Genomic DNA, 27,557 nt, shown 5'->3' on the forward strand with positions numbered 1-27,557 from the left:
GGGGGAATATTTTTTAAAACAACGGGCCCCCAGCTTGGGGGATAGGGGGGGGTTTTTCACGGGGGGGGGGGAAAGGGGGGGGGTTAGGAGGCATAAATTGGGGGTTTTGGTTGGGGGGGGAAAGGTTGCTTTTTTTCAGGTTGGAAATTTTGGGGGGGGGTTCTTTGGTTTTTTTCCCCACTTTTTTGTTTTTGGTGGGGGGGGATTTTTTGGGGCCCGGTGGGGTTTTTGTTTGGTTGGGTTTGGATCCTTAATTGGTTGGTTGGTTGGCATTTTAACAGGGGGGGGGGGGGGTGGGAAAGGTTCGGGGGGGGAGGGGGGGGTAAAAATTTTGGTTTTGGTTTTTATTCCCCTGGTTATTTAAATTTTGGAATTTTTTAAAAATTTTGGTTTTCCCCTCCCCCCCCCATTTATCCCACTTTACCCATTTTCATTTCATCACTATCCCCCCCCCCCCCGCGCCCCTTTTCCCTGCCCCAAACCACCCGAGGGGGGAGAGAAAAAACAGAGTTCTGTCGTCTAACCATTTGTGCCACACCGAATTTGTACAAGTATAGTACGAGTAACGTATATTTATACGAGTGATGGATTATGCTTACACCTTCTATTATTTCTGCATTTTTTTGTCCCCTCTTTTACCATCCATCCTCCGGATCGCTTTTTAGTTAGTTAGTCTAGTCTAGTCCAGTTCATGCACAATCATGACAGTAGCCTCCCGCTCAACCCTCCCGACCGGGAGAGCCGCGCGGGGACTGCTTGTCCTAATATCATATTTGATCATCGCATCCGCATCGCCATAGCTGCACAGTACAGCCCTGCGTAGTAAATTATGAACACAGCCAACCAACCAACCAACCGCAGTCGCAATATGACTTCACGGAGGAAGAAGAAAAAATCCCCGCTAAGTCCAACAATGCCCCCCCCACCCCCCCGGGAAACCCTGTGAGTGAGTAAGCATGCAGGAACGAAACAAAGGAAACGTTTCCATAGCCAACCAGCACAAGGAGATATGTTTCGGATCTGCATTCTGCTAGATATGCACTTTAGCAGCCAACCAGCCATCATCTCTGGTAGATGCACTACAGCCTTGCTGCGCTCATCGATATCTATCGTATCTACCCGCACGGACACACTCCGTGCACAGATGGGATAATTTAGATTAGACCAACGTACGTTCAGGAATCATCACGCTGAACGGAAAGGACCAAGTGTTCGTCCAAAGCCTTTCGCAAGCCTTAATCAGGGGGATTTATGTTTCGCAGATATGGTAACATATCGCGGCGTGAAGGGGGGAGGGAAGGAAGGAAGGACATCAGGCTGAGGAAATACTCACACTCGCAACTCACAAAGTGCGGCAACGTGCCCTGTGCTATTCTGTGCTGTGCTATGTGGTTTGTGTGCGACTGTTCTGCTTGTTCTGTGCATAGACGTCGGCGGTTGTGTGCATTTTTTTTGCTTTTTCGTTGAGGGTGGTATTGGTGCATCGGGGAAGCGGTGGGGGGTGGGGAGCGACCATGAGATGAAAAGGTGAGGAGTGAAATGACGGCGAAAGGGATAGTGAGGCGCTGCTCTCGGGTAGGTCTGAGATACTCGGATAGACTCGGGGATAGCGTTCATTTCTCTTCTCGCGGGTCTGAGTTCTCCGAAGCCCCCCCCTCCATATCGCTCCCCTTCCATCATAGTGCGTGAAGAGGTGATATTTCCGGTGCCGTTGGGGCTTGAGCGGTAGGTGCTCGTCCACTCGGATGGGGTCCGCGCTGTGATCATGACTCCTAGAGGTTTCTATTGTAGTACGTACCTTTCTAACATTGGCTGGTAATCGGGGGATTGATAGGCTCAGATAGGAGAGTTATAAGCACGAGACATAAAATTTAGACCCAGAGGGGAAAGTGCTTAAGAGTGAGGCGTAGCCCATAGCCAGCGGGCCACCTCCGTACCCGGCGTCCTTCGGAGGGGAAGAGCAGGATAAGGTGTGGTTGAAAGAAGGTTATTTTCAACAGACCTGGGTGATGCCCCGCGAGTACCCCACTTTCCCGACAGTTTCTATATGGAGAGAGAGATCCTAGCTTTGCCTTATCTAGATATGCTAGTTTAATTTACCGACGCGGTAGATCTCCTTTAATAGTTTATTGGCGCTGCCGCGCGCTACCGGTAATATTGTGGGGGCCCCGGCTGGAAGTGGTTTTTCCCTGGAACTGATGGACACCCTAATTCGTCCTCACTAATCCAGAATTACTCAGTTCAAGCATACCCACTTCGCTACGCCTCTAATTTCCCGATTGAGGGACAAAAGGCCTTGAGAGGGGTTAGCGCCTTCCGGTCATGGCATAGTATTAACATTAATGGCGGGTATATGAAATCCCGATAGCTCGCAAAACTAAACCTATCCTGGACGGACGGAGGTAGCGAACCGCAAGCCTCTCCATGGGAGTGAGTTCTACTCAACGATGAGTCCCAATCGTTGTCCTACGCGCCGGGAATTTCCCCACAAATGCTGACGATCCCATGCCTGCTTCCTGGTACAAATCCGATTCCGTCCCAGATCCCAGGCTTTAGCTGAGGCCATGATCATTAATCTATCCGAGCTGCAGATCCAGAACCCTTCGCCCCATCGAAGGCATGTGGAACGCATTTCTGCATCATCCGAGAAGCTGGTTTCCCTAATTGCAAGATCTTGCATCTACCGTCACCAGTGCTTGACTTAGCTTTCACATGCCCCTTTCGCCCGTCTATATCATGGGCCATGCCTTGGAGGGTTTGAGTTGACGTACAGTATACTGTGCTTCTACCAAACATGCCTGTTCCTAGTTGAAGATGTGTGACAATAATATTCTTGTCGACCCATGCATAGGCAATAGATGAAAGCCGAGGTCCGATGCATGCTTGGTCACTGACAAGCGGGTTAAGCCACGCCGGAGACCCGTTTCGAGGCGGGACAGCCTTTCGGGAACCGAAAGGGCCCTTGGATATGTCGTCACGCAAGTGAGCTGAAACCTTTTGGCCTACTGGTGGGACTATTCTAACCCATTCGACTTGATTCAGAGTTTTTTGTTGCAAGGGCCGGAAATTAGGTTGCAGGGGGTATATACCTTCTGTGGAACCGACTAGTTATCTCTAAAGAAGCCAGCTTCTATACCACCAGCAAAAGGTAGTCCCGCGGAGAAGGGCAAAGAGGTCTTACACGGAGACAGGCCCGAAGAGACAGGGGGAGAAAGAGAAAACCCGGAAGATACATGATGACGGCAGCAACAAGGATCCTGATCCCGGGGGTTGGACCCGGTACTTCTTCTATTGCTGGAAAAGCCGGTGCCAGGATGGTGAATACTCACCGACACTCCCCGGTCATTAAAGCAAAGGAGAGTGTTTTCTTATTATTTACAGAGTCCCGCCCATCCCAATCTCAGCTGGGTACAGTACAAATGTGTTACAAATACTGGGATGGCGAACCACCAACTTTGTTCAGCAGAAGGTGGCTATGATAATTCCACATCCCATAGCGGGCCGAGTTACCATATAGGCTCAAATCAATAGATAACGAGATCGGGAATCCAAAATCCCATTCCTAGCCAAAAGGAGGCCAATCCGGAAAATCACCAGTCTCATGAGACAACAGAAAAAAGAAAAGCACAAAGCGCCTCACCGGGTACATACTCGACTGACCCCAACATGCTTGCGTGTGACGGTACCATACTCAGTTCTCACCCCCTCCTACACCTTACGAACCTAAAAGGCTACTTAAGGTTTATCCGGAACGCCGCATTAGAAAAGAAAAGATTTTCTTTTTCCTTTTTTTTTTTGCCCATACAGCATACACCCAGGATATGAAAAAGCACAGCTCCGAGAAAACAGCGGGTAGCATACACTGTTTTACCAAAACGGTGATGGCTCCGGATGCCTCACGTCCTTGAACTGGTCGTGATCGACGGTGTCCCGACTCTCGTTCCCGTGCGCTACCGAAAGGTGCGGTGCGAATACGGTGGCCTATCTATTTTCCCAATATCGCGACTTCACATTCCCGCCAGCTCAGAAATATGCAGGCCATCGCGGCAAATTTGCCAACTGTAAGTAATTCTGTGGATGAGCGAAATCCGGTTAGTTTCGTGCGGTGCCTTGCTTGCCCCGCCCCGGAGCTTACATTCGGGTGTTAGCCTCCGGGATGATAGCATAGGCTCAACACCGCCACCACCAACCGGCGCCCAACAAACGACGTTGTGGGGGGATTCGGGGGTTTCACCCTCCGGTGGGGGTGGGTGTCTCTTCTTGCCTAGAGATGGGGGGCCGCTGGCACCGTACACAATGCATTAGTGGAAGAGAAAAGAAGAGGAAAAAACATGACAAGTCTGCCTGATGGTACACCCCGTTGCTATATTTGGTACCCCTACTCTCTCGAAACTTTGGCCTTCACCCCCTGAACTGTACGGCGTACCCCCAGATATCCAAAAAGAAGCCGCCCCAAAGCAGATATTCAATAGCGAGTGATATTCCGTGATCAGAGACATTGGCGAGCCCTGCGACAAGGGTTACTTGTTCCACAGGATTATTTTTCACTGTTGTATAGAAACTGAAGAAATCCATCCAAGGCCATGGTGTCTTAATTCCGGACCAGTCGGATATCGTATCTCTCGTGATTTTGGTTGGAGAATAATTGATTGTAGTTGATAGGGGCTCGTTGTTTCGAGTCTGTGGTGGTAAGTGACGCCCCGCCAAGACCAAATTCTTGTCTCTCACGGGTGCGGACTTGGCAACTCCATCGGTTTTCCACTGCAAGCCAAACCCCTACTAAGCAAGCGCCAATCTGATGTCATGGAGTATCGCTGCCGCAACATAGCGGATTTGGAAAAGCAGAGGTAAATGATCGGAACGTGGGGTTGGTACGGCATATCTGATCGCTGCTGTAATAGTATTAAAACCAAAAATTATCTTCCCAGGTTTTTGGAACAACTGGGATTGATCCGGTTACAGGTATCTTCACCTCGGCTTATTTTAACGAGCATGTCAAGATTTGGGGGGAAAATAAGCGCAAGTTTTGGGGATTCCGGAAGTGGAAATATTGGAATAAGCTACTTCCTACATGTGCCGTCAGATATATTACTAACGCTTAATAGGAATTTTTCTCCTAAGCCTCGGTGTTCCATAACTGGAGATTCATGAGTGTGTCAATGGTATGAGCGGTCGATCACCTTTCACATACTTGAATATAATCTGGTCAAGGCAGCGAACTCGAATTTCTCGTATTCGTTCCTTTCCCCCCATTTCCGTACGGTGGTTTTTCGCAACACGACGGGGCGCTCTAGGGTGTTGCAGTACGGCTCATGGCCACCCGTGCATTTTTTATGCCAAAAATCACTTTTTTGGTCGCTTTAGAACACTGCTGTTTACCACTCAATTATGATACTGCAAGATCTTGCAAGTATCATAGGAAGGTCTCACCCATTGCCAGCAACCTATCAAAAATCCCGGATGCTTTCATGCAGGCTGGAGTCGTGTGCGAGCTCCCAAAGTCAGGAGTTTTCCAATTGAGTATACTTTTAGAGTTTTTTTTCCTTTGCTCAAATTATGGTATGATACCGCAAAATTTAGAGCTCGTCTGAACGGAGCCACCTCCACTAGACAAGCCCCAGATATATCGGCAAAGTAATGCCTCGGCTTGGCTAGGGGGGAGGCGCGGGGGTATAGTGATGAAGTGAAAGGAGATAAAGTAGGATCAAAGGGGGTGGGGTACAACAAAAAAAGGTGAGGAATCAGATCGAGGAAGGAAAATAAGAAAAGAAGCAAAGATATTTTAACCATCTCCCCTATGATAATATTATTAAAGTATAGCACTTTATTAATAACTCCATGAACCAGTGATCTGTAGTATCATAATAGTATAATTATTCTAAAATTAATAACTACTAAAGTGTTTATTTTTGGGAATTGGGAGTTAGATTCTAAGGTCTCTTTGCATCTTTTTATTATACTTTGCAATTTTAACATGCATTTCTCATTATATCGTCCCATGCCCTCCGCTGTTTTTCTGTACATTTTTTACATGGCATTGTTTCGGACACCGGATACAGTGATATACCGGTATACTTAATGCCATTTTTTTTCTTTTTTCGGAAATCAGACCCGTTTAGCGTTCCAGTGAAATGGCGTTTTTTTCTTGCGGATGGAATATTTTAACATTGTATCGTACTTGGTTATAACTCACGATGCAAGATTCCTACCGGACCTGGGTTTCCATCACTGTATCTAGACATCGATATTGTTCTCTATACTCCTGTGTTAAAGGGATTTGAGTTTTTTAAAGGAAAAATAGTTTGTAGGATATTACTGTGCTGGTGATATGTCGTCCAAAATTTCCTACTCTGGAAAAGGGGCGAAACATACACCAAGAGACTAGCCCTCCGAGACAAATAAAAAAGAAAAGAGAAACACCAGACCTTACTAGGAGAGGCAACTACAACGTCCTATCACATGGTCTGATTATTCGAGTTCTTACGGTAGTATGGCAAACGGAGCCTAAATATATAAAAATGCCATTTCAATGCGTGTGCCAAAAACGCATCCATTTATTTATATTTTTATGGGAAAAAAAAATACCAAAAAGGTCAGAAAGGCGCCGTTCCTTTGGCGTGCCAAGCAGGGCTTTATTTTTTCTTCCCCACATGATTATGAAAAAATTATGGCGGGCGGCCTGTTGTGTGTATTGGTATGCCCACTGCTCATACCTCTTTTTCAAGCCCATTCCGCGCGCCTTCCTGTGATGCTCATTGCACGTTCGACTTTGCATGTATATCTTATCGCAACTTGGTGTGACGATCGGGTTCGCGGAGTGCTGTGCAGTCTCTGTATCCGTAGCTTTCTATCAGCGCCTCATACGAGAGAAAATGAGTAGCGCAAGTGGGAAGAGAGAATGGGGGAGGGAGAATTACTCTAAACGTCACTTCTACACAAGTCCACCCCCCTTCGGGCAGTCTTCGACGGGGCAGGCCCACCTTCCGGCTACCCGCTTTCCTCCCCGCTTACGCTGCTAGCGAACGGAATGTCGGGCTTGGCATGGGAGGATTCCCCGCTGTCGGAGGTGTGGTTCTTGGCGAACTGTCCGGTATTTTTCTGGTTGAAGACTTCGGCCCGGGCGAGGCAGAAGGGTCCCTGCCCGTCGATCCGCTGGCCCTGCGGGTTGCCATCGGGAACTGTGCTGGTTTCGCAGATTTCCGGTGGTGGTGGTGCCGGGGATTTCGCCAGCTGCTAGAGCAGTTGGTTCTGGCTCTGAGGGTAAGACATGGTTGTATCCTCAGGTTGTTGCGATGGCGATCTGATCTGAAGCGATAGAGAAAAACACCTCGTAAACGAAGTCGTAGATGGGAACTAACGACCAGCTCAGAAAAAGGATGAAAGCAATTAAAGATGTTCTGGGAGGGCAGATGCGCGACTAATACGTAATTTGCAGAAAGATATGCATGCCAAGGGACAGCGCACCTCAAACACTGCGCGCAATGCACACCTGCATACTCACTCACAACAACTACTTATGCGCCCTCACAACCATACTTGTGCGTACGCCCTGCTATCGGGGCCACTCTACCAAGTTGCCGATCCACGCTCGTGAACCCCCGCTTGACGATTCCCGCCCCCGAGATGTCATCGGACTACAAGATTTTGAAAATGTTCGTAGTTTACATAATCTGAAGGAATCTTGGCACTGTTACCCCCCCGACAAACCGCAAAACTCGGCCCGAATGCAAGCCGAAACTGCTGCAGGCAAATTTAAAATGGGCCGTTCCTTCGGACATTAGGTTGGGAGATGCCAGCTCTCCCGCCTCGGTCTATAAGATCTCCCACCAAGCCCCGACACAAACAAAAGCTCGAGATTTTCGGCAATCTTTTACACCATTTAACTACTATTTCCAGTCCGAACTCAACGTTAACTAAGATATGCTTAGTCATTTCCGCATTTCAGCGATAGAAAATTCGGGAACCTGAAAAAATACTCAGAAATTACCTTAGTGTTTCCCTAGATAGTGAGCACCCGGCATAATGAGTACCGGCTTACAAAATGCTTTCGACTGCTGTCAAAAATAGCGCAACCTATCCATGGGCGGGTGTTCGCTATGTAGGGGAACACTGTACCTTTTTTTTTGAGAAGCTGGAACAACGCCGAATGACATACCCGCCCTGAAGAAATAAAGAGATAAAGAAAAGAAGAAAAGAACGAAAGAAAAGCTTTAAGTTAGACAACTACAACCTAATATACCGAGGGCGACAAGTCCCAGGATATTCAAACATCAAATTGCTAGCCAGAGTGGTCGCGGTATAGTAGGCAGAATCGCCTGATCTCGGCATTTCTTGAATCTTGATTCGGGCGCATATACACTTCCTCCAAAACATTTACAAACTCCCAAGAAGCTACATAGACATGAGCCCTTAAATGTACTTATCCTTTAAGTTATGCATCTGAGAATTTGTTAATATGTCGAGTGGTATCATACCCGGCCTCACGGATTTTAACAGTTACCCGCGAACTTCCACACACACTACTTTACCACACAGACTACGGAACATTCAGAATTTGTGGTCGCTGTTCCGAGAAAGGAGGTGATAAATCCTTCCCTTCCCTTCAATCACCACTTCCTTTCTCTTCTACTACCCTGCTAATCGCGGAAGACAGATTAAGGTGTACAGCCCGTTGTCGGACCGGACTATCTTGTGGCGGTACCAGTTTCCCCTCCAGAGCCGCCTCGGGACGCATCCCGGCCCCTTTACAGCGCAGCAGGATCCTCCAATCCCCTACCGCAAATAACGGATGGTCCAATTCCTCATATTATGATCCATGCTGGGGGGGATTGAACAGCTCCTGCTGACTTCACATGGCCTGGGTCAATTGCTCCTGGACATATTAACCACATTTCGGACAGGTATTTCACATGGAGTCGGCGCGAGAAGCAATACACATCCCGCCAACACAACAAGTAAATTCGAATCCAATTCTTTTCCCTCTCCCTATTTCTCTCTCCCGGGGTCACCAATGACAGTCCCACCTTCCATCATCAAACATCAGTGCGCGGCAACATCGGAACCCAGTCGGGTTCAAATGCGGTAATCGGGCAGAATGCAGTTTCTTCAAAGGGCTAATCCGAAAACGGATCTAAATAGGGTGCACGGTAAAAAAGAAAAAGAAATACTCCCTTTAGAGGATAGATTGCTACTCTACATCATTGACCGAGTGATAAATGGTGATGACACGACTAAAGTAAAAGTGGGCGTCTGCGGGCACGTCCGGACAACGAGAATATCCGCATAAGCGCCTTGACCCATATCCCCGGGTCCTCATCCTCAACAACAACTCCATGGTTCTCGAGACACATTACTATCCCAACACTGCGGCAGCTGAGGTGTTGTTGCCAACGATTGGAGGGCAAAGAACCATTTCTATCGGGGGGGGGAGTTCACTCCCGCCACTCAAAACTACTATACCAACATGAACGACCCGATTGGGGGGATCCAACCGGCTCGCCAAACACCGTTCAGCATAGTATGGAGCATTGAACGCCTTATAAGTGGGGGCGGGCACGATACACCCTCCGGGAGGGAAGTGGATGACATTAGCCACGAATACCCGTAGTGGAACACGAGAAACTCCTCTCTTTCTTTCCGATCAATGGAATGCTGAAAAGGGGGAGATTTTGCGGTGGTGAAAAATATGGCTGGCCTAATAAGGCAGTTTTGATACGTCGGGCACTGTGCACTGCATTGATGGGTTAATAATAGGAGTATAACACGTCGCTATTCATGATGATGTGAGAATCCCGCCCGGGGCATTACGGTACCTGACTTTGAAGGATAGAGTCACGGATATCTACATTCCAGCCTGGATATAGTAAGAGTTGATACTTTTTCCGCCAACTGAGGAAACGGTGGAGACTGACGCCACGCTGCTACAAATCGCAAGTAAGAAACATGTAGTGTCACAGTTGAAGTAGTAATTTAAAGTGAACTCTAACTAACCGATAAAATGAAGGGACCGGGGCAATTTCGAGATAAGAGGGAAATGAAAAATGAACGCCCAATAACCCACAGCGAGCTGAAGACCCAAGGAATTTGTGATATTAATATTGTAATGGTGGTGTGGAACAATAACAATAATGCTATCATACCTTGCTCCCACGCCCTAGCCTCGTACCCAGACCCTACCCTAAAGCCTGCACCATCCTCATGGCGGCGCAGCCACCCCACCTCACTCTTTCCCACTTCCACCCTCGCCCCCGGTTCCCACCCCTTCGCTATTAGCCCCAACAAGAACCGTCTCCCCAACCCCGCAGGCAAACGAGCTCGCTGCAATGACGCCGAAGCTCCGCACAAGCCCTAGCAACCCCCCCCGCCGCCAACGAAACATGGCAGAGGCGAGATGAAGCCACAAAAGAAGCACCCAGCGGCAATTGTCAAAGCGGGGCTCAGCGGGGAACGGTCGGATGGATGGGCATGAAATGCAGGAAACCTTGTTATAGCCAACCAGCCCAAGCGAGTATGTTTTAGACCCGCATTATGCGGGATTCCCGCTAAATGCGCACTTTACCAGCCAACTAACTATTATCTCCGGTGGGTACACCGCAACCTTGATAGTTCATCGATATTTCATCGTCTCGATCTACCCGCACAGACTTATTTAGTGCAGAGTTGGGTCAATTTAGACTAAGCAAAAGTACGTCCAGGAGTCATCACGTTGAATAGAACGGACCACATGTTGCTCTAAAACTTTTCGCAAGCCTTAATTAAGGGGAAGTTATGTTGCACGGATACGGTGCCTTATCCTCGCTGGAAGGAAGGAAGGAAGGGGGCTAGGCTAAGGAAATACTTACTCGCGACTCACCAAGTGTCACGTTCTCTGTGCTGTGCTGTGCTACGCTGGTTTGTTTGTGTGTGACCGTTCTGCTTTGTTTTGTGCATAGAAGTCGGCAGTTGTGTGCATTTTCTTTTTTGCTTTTTGATTGAGGCAACCATGAGATGAAAAGGCAAGGAGTGAAATAACGGCGAAAGGGATAGTGAGGCGCTGCTCTCGGGTAGGGCTGAGACGCTCGGATAGGCTGGGGGGATGTCATTCATTTCTCTTCCCTCGGGTCGGGGTTCTCGGCTCTCCGCCTAACCCCACCTCCGTATTGCTCTCTCTTCTCATCACAGCGCGAGAAAAGGTGGTATTTTCGGTGACGTTGGAGCTTGATGACTCCCAGAAGTTCCCCGTACTTACCCTTCTAACATTGGCTGGACATCGGGGGATTGATAAGCTCAGATCGGAGAGTTATAATCACAAAAGGTGAAATTTAGACCCGGTAGGGAAAGTGTCTAGGGATGGGGCGCAGCCCATGGCTAGCGGGCAACCTCCCCAACCGACCCTTCGGAGTGGAAGAGTAGGATAAGGTGTAGTTGAAAGAAGGTTATTTTTTCCAGGCTTGGGTAATGCTTCCCCCTCCCCTACTTTCCCGACATTTCCCAAATGGAGAGAGATCCTCGCCTTCCTTATCCCGATCAGCTAGTCTAATTTACCGGCCGAGTAGATCTCATCTAATGGCTATTATTGGGTCTACCGCGCGCCAATACTGTGGGGGGGTTCTGGTTAGAGTAAGGTACCGGTACTGTAGTTTGTTCCCGGGATTGATCCAGTGTTTGTCAGATCCGTCAGCTTAAGTAGCTTAAGCATACAGGTACGAGTACTCACTCCCGGAAAAACCCTTGCAGTTCGCTATCCCTGGTACGCCTCTAATCCTTGGATTCGGAGACAAGAGGTCTTGAGAAGAGCTAACGCTTTCCTGTCATGGTATAGGAGTCATGGTATTGTATAGGAGTAACTTTCAGGACATTTGGGTCTATCCCGCTTACTCGAAAAGTTAAACCTGTCCCTGGCCGACCGGGTTAGCGAACAGCAAGCCTTTTTACAGTGCTTTTGTGGAACAATGAATCCAAATCGCTGCTCTACGCGCCGGGAATCTCCCCGCAATTTTCTGACCATTTTGAGGTTCGGTGGTACAAACACGATATACCGTCCCGGATCCCAGGTTCTAGTTGAGTCCGTGATCACTAATCTACCCGAGTTGCAGATCTAGAACTTTTTTTTTTCCCGCCATCGAAGCCAAGTATGATAGAACGTCTTTCCGCATTCTCCGAGAAGCGAATTGCCCTAATTGCAAGACCTTGCATCTACCGGTACCTGTGCTTACCTTAGCTTTCACATGCCCTTTCACCGGTCTGTCATGGGTCAGGTTTTCACGTATACTGTGTTTCTACCAGTCACGCCCGTTCCTAGTTGAACATTTGACAAGAGCGCTCTCGTTTGCCGGGACATGGAAGATAGATGAAAGCCGAGGTTCGATGCATGCTCAGTCCCGGATAATCCGTTACCTCATGCGCGAGACCCTTTTAGAGAGGGAGACAGCCTTTCGGGGTCCTTGGATGTGTGTCAGCACGTGAGTGGGCTGAAAAAATTGACCCACTAGTAAGACTATCCGAATCGGTTAGACTTGGTTCAGAGTTTTTGGTTAGAAGTTGGAAGGATCAGCAACTAGATCACAGGGGAGATATACCTTCTGCGGAGCCCAAAGGAATCTACTCCTGCATCACCAAAGAGAAAGTAGTCCCGCGGAGAAGTCAAAGAGGCCTTACACGGAGGCAGGAGGGGAAAGGGAAAGACCGGAAGATATATGATGACGGGGGCAACAAGGATCCCAAACCCCCCGGCCCGGACCCGGGTCATCTACAATGACTGTTTCGTGATTCAGAATCGCCATTTCTACTCTGAGAACTGGGCAAGCGGGTGGGATGAATGAACCGGGTGGGAATCTCCAAGCTCGAATTTGTGAATATGCATTCTTCTCTTGAACAAACCGTCCCCTTTTACCTGCTGTCTCAATGATTGACAACTCTTGGCGCGTTCGGCAACCCAGCACAGCATTGCTAGGGTATTCGTTATATATCCCCAAAACTCAACGATGGTGGAGTATTCGCGTACGGGAGAGAGATATGAGGAGCCCGATCCATGTGCTCTTACAGCTAGAGTACATATTCCAAGTGGTGTATAAATAAAGAGATATGCCATCGTGAGAGGCCGGGTTTTGCTCATGCCATAGGGCTTTCCTACATGCAGTGCGATTGTATCATGCCTAGCTGAAAGCAATAAAAGGATAATTTAAGGAGGAGAAAATCCACCGTGAGATGTATATTTTATTTAACCACTATTAAAAACGCCAGGCAACAGTGGAGGATAGAAGGTGTTTGTCCTAGTTTATCAAATCGTCGGGGATTCCCGTGCTCATACTGTGCTGAGTGCTTCTCCAGTAAGAGATAGTGCGTCTGGACACCTAGAAAGCGACATATTGCAGCTAGTAGTCCGTCCTGTCCTCCCTGAGATCGCCGGATTCCACGACTTAGAGCACTCCCCTAAAGCAGCAACCCCCCCCAACCCAATAATCAACAATCACCGAAGAAGCCACAAAAAAGGGGTAAATAAGGCCAATCGATTCCAAGGCCCACCATCCCTCTGCGGGAAAATTACTTTAATAATATTATGTCCCATTCAGTATGTGATCGATTACGCAGTCATGACCTCTCACTCGACAAATTCATCATTGTCGCCGTCGGATATATGACTTCAATGTGATGACGATCATATATATTGTGGACCCCTATCGTACTTCTCGGAACATCCGGATCCAGGAAGTAACAAGAGTCATGACATGCCGATGTATATAAATACTGCTAGTTACTACAAGGAGAGCTCTGGGTGCGCTGATGAGTAGGGCGACAAGCAAGCAATCGACTCTTTTCTTTTCTTTAAAAAACCGTCTCTACATACTAGTATTGGCTCACCTTCGATCTTTGATTTATCTCTCGCGATCTCCGACAGCCACTATTGGAAAGATTGGGGATTTGGTAATAATGGGAACAGAGGCTTTATGGAGTAAAGCGGATTTGGGGGAAGGGAGGAATCGAATATGAGAAGTACTGCGCAGTGTAGGACTGAATTGGGTAATGGTTGGATAAAAAGGAATGTGTCATACGAGGCGGGGCGGGAGTGGGTTCGGCTGTGAGTGAACCAAGAATTAAAATGGAAGGAAGGAAAGCAAAATATAAAGAGATGTTTTTAGCACTATGGTCCCCTAATGAGTAACCATCCATGTATGTTTAATAGTCACCAGAGCAAAAGAAACTGAGAAACAAATCTCCACCCTCAGAGAAGTCAATTTCCGAAAGCACAGAAAACCACACTTATTTCCCCTCAAGCTTATCACAAAGACCTCTGACAAGCCTAGAACCACAAAGAAATTCTCAAAAGAAAACAGTATATAAGAAAATCTGTGTTGTCACAATCCTTTTTCTTTTCTGCACACACGAACAAAACCTGGTTGAGAAGAAAACAAGCGAAAATCACCTCATATCAATCATCCACCATGTGACGAATAAGCTCACAAACAAACTGTCAAGCCTCTGATCAAGCAACAATCTTCTACCCTCAAGCTTATCGTAAATGCTATAGAGTTCCTCATCTACCAACTTAACGAACTTCTTCATGAATAATCCTTCGGTTCATTTGAAAATTAGCAACCTTCTAGTGAAAAAAATACCAACTAAGGCAAGGTAAATGTAATCTCTGACAATATGAAATAGGGAATTCAAAGCATCAACAAATAGTATAAAAATAAAAAAAAAAGCTCAACTAACTTCAGAAATCACTAGTGCCCCATGGCCAGATGCCACATCTCTGGTATATATTCCCTTAGATTATTATGCACAATTGCAAGGACCTCCGTGTCGCTTTAATAATTTGGAAGGATGTTTGTACTTTCGAGGCATGTAAGAAGCCCCGGACGGTCGAGATTGAAGTTTCACTACCAAGGACCCCTGAACCGTGGATTGTGGAGATTGGGACTGCTTCTCTCGGAGCCACGGAGCCGGAGACTCATAAGATTTGGAGTGCTCTGCAAGGGGCCTATAACCCGTACTCCCTAGATTTGGACTGGTATTCTCAGGACCCCGCAGCCGCAGACTGATGAGATTTGGGCTACTCTATATGCGTCCTCTAAGCCAGACTTTTGAGATTGTGGCCTCTCTACCCAAAACCCAGGAGTCACGGACTGCTCAGACGTTTGCTGCTGAGATTCGGGGTTGCAGAAACCTCCAGGAGAAGCTCTGTGGTTCGGAGAAGCTTTGGTCTCCGTAGTAGAACATTTCTAGATGTAGAGCATTAGACATAGCAGGCCTAGGCAAACTGCCTAAGCCATGACTACGTACAAGCAGTGGAGCGTATGGTTGAAGAATGGCTTGACCAATTCTGGGAAGCTGTCAAGCGGATGGTCCACTAGATTCCATCCTCCACAAACCATGCCGAAAGCTCCCTTAGCACCCGTTTTAATCACCGACAACCCTGGTCTTGCCTTCTCACAGCGCCAGGCCCACACGCCCTTGGTAAACAATGTTCCCGGGCGTCTAGTACGTCTGTTTTTGGGTGCGGACGGGACGGACAGCAGTGCATGGGAGGATGCCCGGGACAGACGGGCTGGCCCTGTAGGTGCCTCAAGATGGGGAACGCGCCAGATCCCTACAGCTGACTGCCGGGGCGGGGGCAGGGCCTTATAGATAGCGGCCGGGTCCTGCAGATGGCGGGTGGAAGATGCCATTTGGACTAAAACTGCAGGGCCTGGGCATCAACCCCTAGGACTGCCGTCTTTATAAAGCCGGACGCCATGCCCTGTAGTACTCACCGACCTTGCCAGGGACGGTTGGGAGCACTGTATTGGTGGGTGACTCTGGGGAGGGGCCTGTGCAACCTTAGTAACTTGAAATATAAGTACCGCAGGAACTTGAATAATTGGACCATGCGCCATGTAGTCCAAAGTTTTCTCCTCTGGAAATGGGGCAAAAGGACACAGCAAAAAAAAACCAACCCCTTACTCCCTCAGCGACTAACTAAAAACAAAATGTTTTACCTTACTGAGAGAGGAAAGCCTCACGGCATAGCACAAATTCTCGTAGTATATGAGAATAATGGGGGATAAGATAAATTCTGCCATGCATTTTCAATTTCCATGGAATACACCAAATCTTTTATCGGTGAGGACAATTGGCCACGTAATAAGACATGATAGCTATCGAAAAAATGGAAGAAGAAACAGAAAAAGGGGTGTTTGAAGTTGTCGCCGGATGTGAGGAACGGGGTTGATCAATGTGGAGGGGGAAGGAGAAGGCGGGGGGGAGAATGGAGAGAAAGGCACGGGGGACGGGACTCAGGATCAAACGCAGGAGGGTAACTTGGGGGGAGGAATCACTAGACTTTTTGTTGGACGCGCAGTCACCTTTTTAACAAGAAAAAGGGCAGCAAAGCCCTGATATGGGCTCACGCACAATTGGGGGACGCAAGCAATCACAGAGTCATTCGAGACTACTAGTAAGGGAATGAAGCGAGTGAAAGGTCATAAACATGATTGGCGGTATCTCGTGTGACGCTTGAGGAATCGAAACTATTCTCTTAGAGTTATTCTTACTTGAGCTTGTGGTGTGAAGGAAGGTGAATATAAAGGAAGGTCAATGCCAAAACTGCCGCCCGAGTTGATACATGGGAAAAAGCCTACTTCTATCATACATGGCCAAAATTCTGCAACATCGCTGACCTGACAGGTGGGATGGGGTAACACTATCATTGGCTACAATTATCGACTGTAAACAGTGAGGCGCATATCGGCTATCAGACATAGCTGTCAAAAGTATGCCGATATATCGCACTCTCACAAAAAGCTACCTGGCTTAGCTTCCATGTACAGTTCTCCGTGAGGACCGATCCATGTATTGGATTGCTAGAATTCCCATTTCTGGGGCCGACCACACCTTCGGGATAAGACTAACAAAGAATAGAGCTCCGTAATTAAGCGATTGCTCATAAAATGTGCGACAGTGCGAGAAAGAACTTATCACGACTGCCCACGATATCTAACACTAAGTCATTACGGAAAACCAAGCAGAGTAACCATAGCCACACTCTGTGGTGACAGTCCAGAACTCTTCCACGATTTCCCTCTGGCTAGTCAGGGCATCTCAGCCTGGTTAAGGATCGGTCATCCGGCGGCCACACCCCAAACCCAGCATCGGCCTCTCTGGAAGTCAGTTAGGCTCGCTTCCAAAACTGGGTCAGGGTTAGCCACCGCATGCCGTCAGAATTTCAGTGAAGGCAGACGACTTACAGACTTGACAGATAGTCCCGTCGAAAGGGTCACCCATAAAAGTTGGTTTGCCGGTAAGTTTCTTCCGGTCGTGCATGTCTCCCTTCCGGAGAAACTAGGTTATTCTCCAGTCAGCCCTTAATGTTTGCTTGAATAGTAATTGTGGGCATACCCAAACCCGCCCGACAGCCTGATCGATCTCAGTCGCCAGATCACCACCTACCCACCAAGGTTAGCAAATAATCAAAGCTGAGAGGAGAGTAAAGGGACAGACAATCCTGTTTGATTCCAATGGTAGAAATATAAGGCTGCGCAACAACAGTCATATCACCAGCTGCCATGGCGACCTTAGCAAGATCACGAATTTCCGTCAGGGCGTTCCGTAAATGGTATTCTCGAGAAGTCGCCATCTTTGACATCATACAGTCCCTAGTCAGAAGGGCTCGCAAAAATCCGAGACATCTTAGTCAGTATAATATTATTGAAATCAATATAGTACTCTATACCAGAGGGGTGTGCCTTACCATTGTGGTGCCAAAACAGCCAAAAAAAAAAAAAAAACACTTGAAGAGAAAGCTTCCCTCCTTCGAGGAATAATCCCTCCGGAATCTTTCAAGGAATTGTGTGACCCCCATGACAAATGGAGTTGCTATCATAAATGCAGAGGGGCGGCATAAGAAAGATTGGCCTTTCCTTTATTTTTATCATAATTCCTCAACGCAAGACTTGTAGGTTTTCAGGCTTCTTAGAGGGTTTTATTTTATTTTATTCAGATGATACCGTACTTGCCTTACTCCAATGGTCTTGTGAACTGGACAGATTTGGGGTAGTTATGTACAGTATGATACTATGCCTGCTGCACAACAAACCAAACCACACCAGACCCCTTGCTGATACAAGCACCGACCACTCTCTGTTGTCAGAAACGGTTATTTTCAGAAAGTTAAGGTAAGGGTTTTGTTTCAGGGATTTGGGCGCCCTAGTGATGGGATATAGCGGAACCAGCAGTAGTGTAGATGGTCTGCAAAAGAAACAGATGGCGACAACTTGGTGGTATTGAGAGAAATTAGTGAGGGGAGATAAACTGATAGCTTACAAATATATAAGATGAGCGTCTCAAAGCTTAGTGTCTATTCCTACCCATTTCCTGTAATGGGCCTTACCATACATCGCCACCCAGAAAGATAAAACAAACATTAACGAGTAATAATGAAGAAAATAACATGAAAGGAGATGATATGTATCAAATCTAACGGGAGCCCCAAAAAAGGAAAAGGTGAAGGGGAAAAAGGATCAAATGTAGATGAATAGCAAATGACGAGCCGAAGCAGGAAAAAAAAACACCCTCCATCAAAGTCCGCTAACATTACTCGGCAATTACCCATGGAGCAGGAATATTTTAGGTCATGAGGAAGGAAGACTATAAACGAGAAAAGCCAAAAGACGAACGAAAGTGATGGTAAAATACCGGTACATCGGTCGACCGCAAGTCAGAACTGATTGAGCATTTCTAGGGTGGACGTCAACTTGGAAAGAGAGTCTTTGAAGCCCGGCACTGGTTCCGGCTCTTTGGGGTCTGCCAATGGATGTGCTTGTTCGCCATTGATGTCTATGAATGTCAATATTAAGATTATCAGGGGGTCTGAATGGTAGACCCACCACACTAGGCCGGGAGGGATGCCTAGCCGACACGATCTGTTGGGTCAGAGTTGACACCGTCTCGTTCAAGTAGCATCCTTACGACTTTACCATATCCTTTAGAGAGCCCTCGACAGTGGTGTTTGGTTCGCACTATCTGTCGTGGTGGCGCGGACATCTCTCCATTCTAAAAGCGTCTTTACTACATTCTCATGCCCGTTCTCAACAGCCCACAAGAGCGGCGTCCGGTCATACCCGGTGTCTACCCGGCCGGGATTGACACCCTCTCGCTTCAAAAGCATCTTTACTATCCCCTCATACCCGTTCCCAGCGGCCCACGAGAGTGGCGTCCGGCCATATTCGGTGTCTGCCTGGTCGGGATTGACATCCTCTCGCTCCAAAAGGATCTTTACTACCCCCTCATGCTCGCTCTCAGCAGCCAACGAGAGTGGCGTTTGGCCATATTCGGTGTCTGCCTGGTCGGGATTGACATCCCCTCGTCCCAAAAGTATCTTTACTACCCCCTCATGCCCGCTCCCAGCAGCCAACGAGAGTGGCGTTTGGCCATATTTTGTGTCTGCCTGGTTGGGATCGACATCCCCACGTTCCAAAAACATCTTTACTATCCCCCCGTGCCCCTTCTCAGCGGCCCACGCGAGTGGCCTCCGGCCATATTCGGTGTCTGCCCGATTGGGATTGACATCCTCTCGACCCAAAAGTATCTTTACAACCTCCTCATGCCCTCTTAGAGCTGCCCATGTGAGAGCGGTAATCCCTATGCTATCGGTTGCATTAATACCACATTCCTTTATCTTTAATATAGCAGCAACTATCCCCACGATTCCGATAAATGATGCCCCATGGAGCCCTGTGAACCCGGTAGGCCCTCTAGCTCCGCCAAAATAAGGGCCTATGTTCCCATACCCATTGTAATGCGATAGCATTAATTGGGCAGATATATGCCCATCAAATCCATCAAGAAGTCTCAGTGCAAGCGCCTTCACATTTTCTGTAATCTCCCTTCTTGTGTGCTCCCCCCAGTAGTAGGAAGCATATTCTAGAAGTGGTGTTGTTTCAGGATCCGAGTAAAGTGTTGGTGAGAGATTCCGGACACATTCGAAATTGAGGTATGTCAAGCAAACCTCCGCAATTGATGAGTGGGGTCTGTGGAATAGGGTTGGATCACTTGAGAGATACTCTTGCAGAGTAAAGTGCACCAGTCGGACAGTGGACGAAGATGCCTCAACCGTGACAATGTTGGACGGAAGTGTTTCTTGGCTGCTCACCGCATGTTTCCCCTATGGCAACGACTTCACAACCCTAACCCTCTTGGTATCAACTACTCCGACGCCTCTATGTTTGACTACTAGTTAGTCCTACACATCAAACGCAATATGCGACAACATATGCGACAACATCTGCGACGATACCTGCGACGACTCCATGTTAGGAGGCTACCCCTATCATATGGAAATACCGACTATCCTCGGTCAGAACATACCCTCGGTCAAGTTCACTTACCCTCGGCCGAAGCGGCACAAATGGGCGATAGTGAGACTGAACGTGATAGAGAACACGGCATACACTGGAAGTATGTGGGAGCAGATCAATATGATCTCAGGAAGGATAAAAGGCAGCTTGTTTTTCCTTGATAGTTGTTTTCGTTCATTATCCAATCTGTCTCTCTTTCCTCCGTTACTCGCATTTGGGTCATATCAGTCTTTCCCGTTTCTTATTACCTATTGTTGTTCTTTGCGAGAATACTTCTCCAGTTCGGATATTGAAATTTATCTTTACATCTTTGCCCTGCTTGAGTCAACATTGTCCAAATCGCTGCCGTAATCCTTTGTTGTTTAAAAGACAAGACCCAAACAAGATGCTAGGAGCGTCCGCAATGCAGGAACGTTTTCGACATCGAGATCCGTAGATCCCACCTGCACCCCCAAGGCATGACAGAGCTCCTTGGCCCGTAATGACCGTTCCGAATAAGACACCCACATCAGCACCTTGAGCCCGAGCCTCGATTTGTTTCCCTTCTGCGCCTTCAATCGGGCCAGAGTTGCCGTGTAGGCATCGCTCAGCCCATTGCCCTTTGTCATCTCTTCAAGTTTCTTCCTTCTCTGACGAATTGTCACCTCTCCCAAAATAGCGTCAACGTTTAGCGAAACAAGGAGGAATCTATACACAATTGCGGTTTAGTATTGATCCATGATAGAGCGGAAATGATAAATGCTCCTACATATCAGATATCTTTTCCAGGATTACTCGAGTAATATCCGCCCGCAAATCAGCGTTCATCGCCTCCGGATAGGGGTCCCCGTCCAACCTCATTTGCAGATAACTCCTAATGTCATCTGTATTAGGACTAATGGGTATCACAACCGCCCCGGTGAAACATCTTTGAACATCGTCCTTGACATGAGGTCTACCGGTGAGGAATATCTGCGTCCTAGGGGACTCCCGGATAATATCCCTAAGTAACCTGAGAAGCTCTGGTAGGCGCTTCGGTAGGCATTCGTCGAGCGCATCAATGCAAATAAAAACCCGCGGCAGCGAAGCAATAGGAATCCTCAACATTCCTATGAGGTCAGGTAGTCGTAGCCCTCTGCCACCAAGCTCCTTTTTCCCTTTATGAAACGCCTCGCGCAGGTAATCCGGGATATCCCCTCCCCCTACCAGCTGCTTCAAGATGCCTCCCATTATGTTGGCGATTGTCTGCTCTTGGTGAGCAAGGAAGTCGCAGTACAAAGCTGCAACGATGATATCCTCCTTCCATGCCTGATCGCACAGGCTGTCAATCACTAGGGAACTAGTATTTCGAACCGTCAGCAATTTTCACCCCCTTCCAGAGAATCCAGCCGTTTACCTTACATACGTTTTGCCCGCTCCCGGATTCCCGCTGCAAAACAAGACGGCCCCATCAGCTCCACCCTCGCTACCCCTCCAGTCCCGAAACTAGCTTGTTTCCAACAGCCAATCCCCCACACCGTCAAACCGCTCGTTGCGCACGCTTTGGTGCCTATTATTTGGCTCTAATGGAGAGAGCCAGCGCATAATCTGCGCATCCTCGTCCGACTTGTAAATGTTGAAGCTACCTATTATGTTGCCGCTCTGGGCATTTCCGTCGCCGATCTTGACATGCGCAGTCTGGGCCATGATATTCCGTCGAAAGTGTAGGTTAAATGTAGAAACGGTAAAATAATTTGTCGGGGGGGTGCATGACTAACATAAGGTATTTTTTGAGAAGTCCCCTTCCCGGTGACCGTAAGTTAGTATCGCAATGTACTTCAATATCAGGAACCTGCCGAGTTTTCTATCGTAAATCTCACATCCAGGGGGTTAGATACGATAGTAGGTTATCGGGATTTTACTGTAAAGAGTGGTCCGAGTTGGGCGGGGCTGTACAGTACTGTGCTGTTTCTGAATACCAGCCGCCTAGGGTTTATGCGCTTATATTCCTCCTGATATCTGGTAGATCCCACATATCCAGTTTCCCGACTATATACTATCGCAGGTGAACCGTCGAAGCATAAATAGAGACAGATTCTGGGCTATGTGCCGTGCTAGGAGGTATAGTATGGTGGGCTAAAGGGATACCAGAAGTAGGTGTGAGAAACAAGAAGGATTTAGGTACCACAGCGACTCGGGAAGTTTCTACGATTTGAGACTTTGTTATTGCGCTACTGGTATAGGGGCTTGAGCAGTGGGGGGGATGGTGGGATCTCGGGCTTGAGAGCTGTCAACAATCAACCTGCGAGAACAACGGAGAATTCTAAAAGAATTTAAGATTAGGATTAAATAACAAAAGCAGATTTTAAAGACAATACTAGTTGATTATGCAATGTTACTGATCACTCAGATGATCTTAGAGTTGAAAGAAAGATAGTGAGTCGCGGTTAGTCGTAGTGGTTCTAGGAATGTTTTAGTTGATTTTTTTTGTCCTGGAGTTATTGTAATTTATGGGGAATGTTCTCTAAACTTGTCTTTCCCTTGTTGCCGTGAAAGTAGGCAGGAAAATGGGGACATGCATAGAGAAAAGAGACATAAGTGGCATCCATGGAATGATCGGGATGTTTTTATGCTTAGTGTATTCTCCTGTCCCAAAAGAGGAGTAGCATGACCGTGAGGAAGGGTATTACAAAGTGAAAGGCGCGCACATGCCCTGACCAGGAAGTTTTTAAATATTGTCAATAGCTCAGAAGGTTTAAGTTCGGAGAGTAATTTCACAACACCTCCATGTTCCTAGGATGCAGCTGCTTCAAAGGGTGTTTTGCCAGTGAGGCTAAGTATAACAAGATTTAGGTAATCTCGTTCTAATAGCAACTTTACCACTCCATTGTGCCCACACTCAGAAATTTGCGATCGCTGTTCCAAGAAAGGAGGTGATAAACACTTCCCTTCCTTTCAGTGACTACCCCCTTCGCCCTCCAGGATCACCTCGGGACGCTGTGTCCCCAGCGCCCCGGGCACTATACAGCCCAGAATAATCCCTCAACCCCCCCACCACAAGAAACAGATGGTTCAATTCTTCATACCATATGACGATCCATACTCCGAGGAATTTGATGGCTGCTGATTTCACAAATGTTGGGTCAATTTCTCCCCGAGATCTTAATCACATTCCAGACGTTTATGCATATTTCACCTGATGCCAGTGCGGTAAGCAATACCCATCCCACCGACACAATATATAAATCCAAATCCACTCCCTTCCCCCCTTCTTCTAGGTCGGTACCAGTCCCGCCTTCAATCATCAAGCATCAGTGCGTAAGGGAGTCTATTCGGACTCAGTGATGGAATCGAATCTGGCTTTTCCAAGGGCGAAATCGAAATCAACGATTTAGAGGTAAAACTGCATTTAAATCGAGTGGAAGATATATTTTTCTTCCCGTTAGGAGACGAATTCGTAGTCTACATTGGTAGCCGAGTGATAAGAGATGATTATAAGGCTGAAGCAAGAGCGCGTCTGCGGGCACTATTTACCCGACATCAAAGAATTTCCCCATAAACGCCATACCCCAAGCCCCCACCCCGACAACCCCACATTTCTCAAGACGCGTTGTCATTCCAACCCTGTAGCAGCGGAGGCGCTACTATGAACGGCCGGACGGCGAGGACCAGCTTTCACCACGAGGAGGTTCATTCCCGTCACTCAAAACTGCAAACATGATCGCCCCGCAAAGGATCCCTCAGAAAACTACGGAGCATTAAGCGCATCGCAAGCGAGAGCTGACACAATACACCCTCTGAGAAGAGAAGTCAAGTGCGCTGGCCACCAATAGATAAATATGAGAAACCCCGGTCAAAGGAACGAGCCGACCCGAGCACAACTGAAATACCAATGCGGAATATATCTGACTTATTTGCGGGGCCCCGGGTGAAAGATGGCTGGCCTAATATGGTATTCACATCGGGCAGCGTACACTGCATCGATATGTTAACAATAGGAGGGTATGATGCTACATTACTACATATTCATAACGATGTGAGAATCTCGTTCGGGGCATTACGGCATCTGGCCTTTATGGAGGGCGTTATGGATCTTCACGTTCCGGCCCGGATTTAGTAAGAGTTCTTGGCCCCTTTTCTCTAACTAAGGAAGTAAGAAACCTGTAGTATGATCATAAGAGAAATCTAACTAACCCAGAAGATCCAATAAATGATGAGAGTGATTTCGAGAAACGAGGGAACGAAAAATGAAAATTCAATAGCCCATGACAAGCCGGAGACCCCACGCACTTGCAATGTGAATGTTGTAATGGTGGCAGTAATAGCAATAATAACAATAATGCAACCTTGCTCCACCCCCTCCACCCAGTAGCCAGCGCCTACCCTAAAGCCTGCACAATCCCCATCGCGGCGGCGGCGGCCACCCCACCCACAACCACCATCTCAACTCCACCCCTAACCGCCTTCCCCCATCTCCACTCCCTCCCATCTCCACCCTCGCTCCGGGCTTCCACCCCCTCGCTACCGGCCCCGACAAGAACCGTCTTTCCAACCCCAAAGGCAAACAAACTCGCCGCCATGACGCCGACGCTCCACGCAAGCCCCAGCAGAACCTTCCCCCTGCCGACAAAGAAATATGGCAAAAGCGGGATGAACCCGCCAAAGAAGTATCCAGCAGCAATTGTCAAAGCGGAACTCAGCGGGGTACGGTCGGATGGAGGGGGGAGTTTGTGATGGAATTGCATTATGAAGGGGGCGAGGTGCGGGGATTTAGTCAGGCTCTGGACTATGGGAGAGAGCGATTCCGGTGGGAGGTTGTAGGGCGAGAAAATCGAGTGCAGGAGAGGCGGGATCGATGCTGGGTGGGTGGATATCAGAGTTTTTGTGGCAGTTAGGGTGTTTTCGTAGAATTCACTGCAGCATGGTCGGTCATCATCGCAATGTTTCCAGGGAAGAGAAGGGGGGAGGAGAAATATCATACGCTTCGCCACGACCCGCCAACCACCCTCCCAATCCCATCGATATACTTCCAGCAATCAACTCAGCGATGCCACCGTAAAGGACTACCTTTGTATCGTTAAATGCGGATAGCCCGGCCGTAAGAGCGAATGGGACTGTCAATCCATCGGACAAACCAATCGTAAGATCGGACAAAACTCTCGGGTCGATGACGCCTGCTGCGGACTCCTTTTCCGGCTCTGGTTCGCCTTGCGAGTCGGCGGTGAGGGTGGAGGCGCACTCGTAGGAAGGGTTCCGGGAGAGGAGGGGACATGTGGGATTCGGACAGGAGGGGTCGGAGGTTCCGTAGGTTTTGGTGTGCGTAGGGAGAAGAGGAGGTGGAGACGTGTGTGAAGTGGTAGGTTTCCAATGTGGGAAGAGGAGGTTTTTGATGCATACCAATACCATTGTTCGGTCCGTATGATAACGTTATTGTGCTGGGTGGTAGTGGTGTTGTTGTCGGTGTTTACCAAGACGTGCTCATAAGAAGTGGTGGTGACGGGATGGGGGTTAATTGAACTTGATTCACGACAATAATAATAGCATTATATAGGAGGAGGAGGAGGAACAAGTGGTGGTGATGGTGGTTGTGGTGTAAAGTTCTTCTCAGTGGCGAGACCCCGCCAGATGGCGAGGAAAGAAGAAAATGTTACTCGTACAACTACCGGTAAGCAGCCAAGATACCAAAGTGCGGTCAAGATCTGTCCTATCAGGCGATACCAGTGAATGGCAAAGGGTCTGGACCCCCCAACCCATTAAATGCTAATGGAGGGAAGGGCCTTGTTCTCAGGGCATGATACCGGTGGTAATGGTGGAGGCTCCAGGGTTCAAGCCAATCAGATTCCAGCCATTTCTCATCTACCCTTTTGGTTGTTGCTGGCTCGGAAAATGACGTAACCGACAACTCGACTCCCAAACCGCGACGCCCGAACGCCAAACCATCACGGTGCATAACCTCCGAAGGAAGGTAGACTATCGACTATCATAGACTAAGGTAGAGCATTCATTGCTATGGCTTATCCTGAGACCCGGGAGTAGAGAGGTACCCTACTCGAGTACGTAGTAAAGAGGGAAACCCCCGAGTGCATAAAATAAAGAAAAACCCCAAGCCAGATACCGGTATCCCTAACCTAACTACCTCCGACATCCCTCTCTCCTTCCCTCCGACAGTGACCCAACCCCAGATTTCGATCAAGCACCCCCCTCCCTCTTAGCATACTCCTCCTCCATCCTCTCCAGATAAGCCCTATCCGCAGCCTCCTCCTCCCCCTTCCTGGTCCGTTCGGCAGAGCTCCTACGCCCAGGCTCTCTCGTACTAGTAGCAGTGGTCGTATCACCACTAACTGCGTCCGTGCACTGGGATGTTTCCGAAGCCAGCGCCGCTTGGGAAGGTGACTGGGCAGCCTCAGAGTTGGAAGGCTTTTCGGTGGTAAAGAGGGGGATTGGCATGACCGTCGTTATTTCTCTCTTTTTCTCTCCCCTGTGCGTGATGTGTGATGCGAGGCAGGTTCGGCGGGTCGGAATACTCGAGTAGGGAGGAGGGGGGAATGGAGAAATGGTTTGGGTTTTATAGTACGGTAGATGTGGCGACCAAGGGATGTTTACTATGATGGGTCATGTGCTGTGCGCCACTGTACTGCGCCACGGTTGGTTTCCTTTGCGTTCTATGAGAGGCTTTAGCTTTTGATCCAACAGCCCATAGACTAATACTTCTGTGATCTGACAACTGCGCGCAGGAGTCTACGGCCGGTGGCTCCTAGTGCCGCAAGATTTTCGACAACGGAAGGACTGCAGGTGCCTAGTTGGAATATTCACGGTGGATACTTACAACCCACATCCACTGTGCCATTGCAAACAAACAGTAACTGTAGTTTAAGCGGGATGAGTTGGTTCGCTCTTTAGCCTCACGGAATATCGCCCCCCCCCGCTCTCCTCGAAGATACAATATCCATGCGATATCCCCTGTGGTTTACCTGTAAAGCTATTGAAGATTTTAGGGGCGATGGTGAGGCCTCATAATAGAACAATAACAGTAATATTTGTTTGCCTATCATAAGCCTTTTTCCCTAGAGGGTTATATACATGTCTCGAGACGGAAGCTGCGTCTAACCTTTTATATGTCAATGGGTTACGGCATTTCACCACCAATGCACACAATCCACCACCCTTCAAAGCTGTTCGGACCACAGGCTCGGTAGGAGGGGTTCCAGCATCCAGCCCCTTGTCCCAGAGTTTGACCGCAAGCCCAGCAGCTCAATCCCAAGACAAAGAAGCGTACAGTGCTGTATG

General features: G+C 48.3%; 2 protein-coding genes; both read right to left on the reverse strand.

Annotated features, from left to right (window-relative positions):
• Positions 1-24,376: 24,376 nt before the first annotated feature.
• Positions 24,377-26,252, reverse strand: GSTUM_00002603001 (uncharacterized protein). XM_002836251.2 has 2 exons: positions 25,252-26,252; positions 24,377-25,184 (listed from the first exon to the last, which is right to left on the reverse strand). The coding sequence occupies exons 1-2, from the start codon at positions 25,674-25,676 to the stop codon at positions 24,650-24,652; spliced, it is 960 nt and encodes a 319-aa protein (XP_002836297.1). The 5' UTR covers positions 25,677-26,252; the 3' UTR covers positions 24,377-24,649.
• Position 26,253: 1 nt separating this feature from the next.
• Positions 26,254-26,787, reverse strand: GSTUM_00002604001 (uncharacterized protein). XM_002836252.2 has 1 exon: positions 26,254-26,787. The coding sequence occupies exon 1, from the start codon at positions 26,715-26,717 to the stop codon at positions 26,460-26,462; it is 258 nt and encodes an 85-aa protein (XP_002836298.1). The 5' UTR covers positions 26,718-26,787; the 3' UTR covers positions 26,254-26,459.
• Between the last annotated feature and the right edge of the window lie 770 nt (positions 26,788-27,557).

The sequence above is a fragment of the Tuber melanosporum genome (genome assembly GCF_000151645.1).
Source record: "Tuber melanosporum whole genome shotgun sequence assembly, scaffold_138, strain Mel28".
Classification (NCBI taxonomy): domain Eukaryota; kingdom Fungi; phylum Ascomycota; class Pezizomycetes; order Pezizales; family Tuberaceae; genus Tuber; species Tuber melanosporum.

Coding starts and splice junctions, on each gene's coding strand:
- GSTUM_00002603001 (XM_002836251.2), bottom strand. CDS start 25,676: ATGGTATTGGTATGCATCAAAAACCTCCTCTTCCCACATTGGAAACCT. Junction 25,185..25,251: donor TTGGCGGGTCGTGGCGAAGC/GTATGATATTTC, acceptor ACCATGCTGCAG/TGAATTCTACGAAAACACCC.
- GSTUM_00002604001 (XM_002836252.2), bottom strand. CDS start 26,717: ATGCCAATCCCCCTCTTTACCACCGAAAAGCCTTCCAACTCTGAGGCT.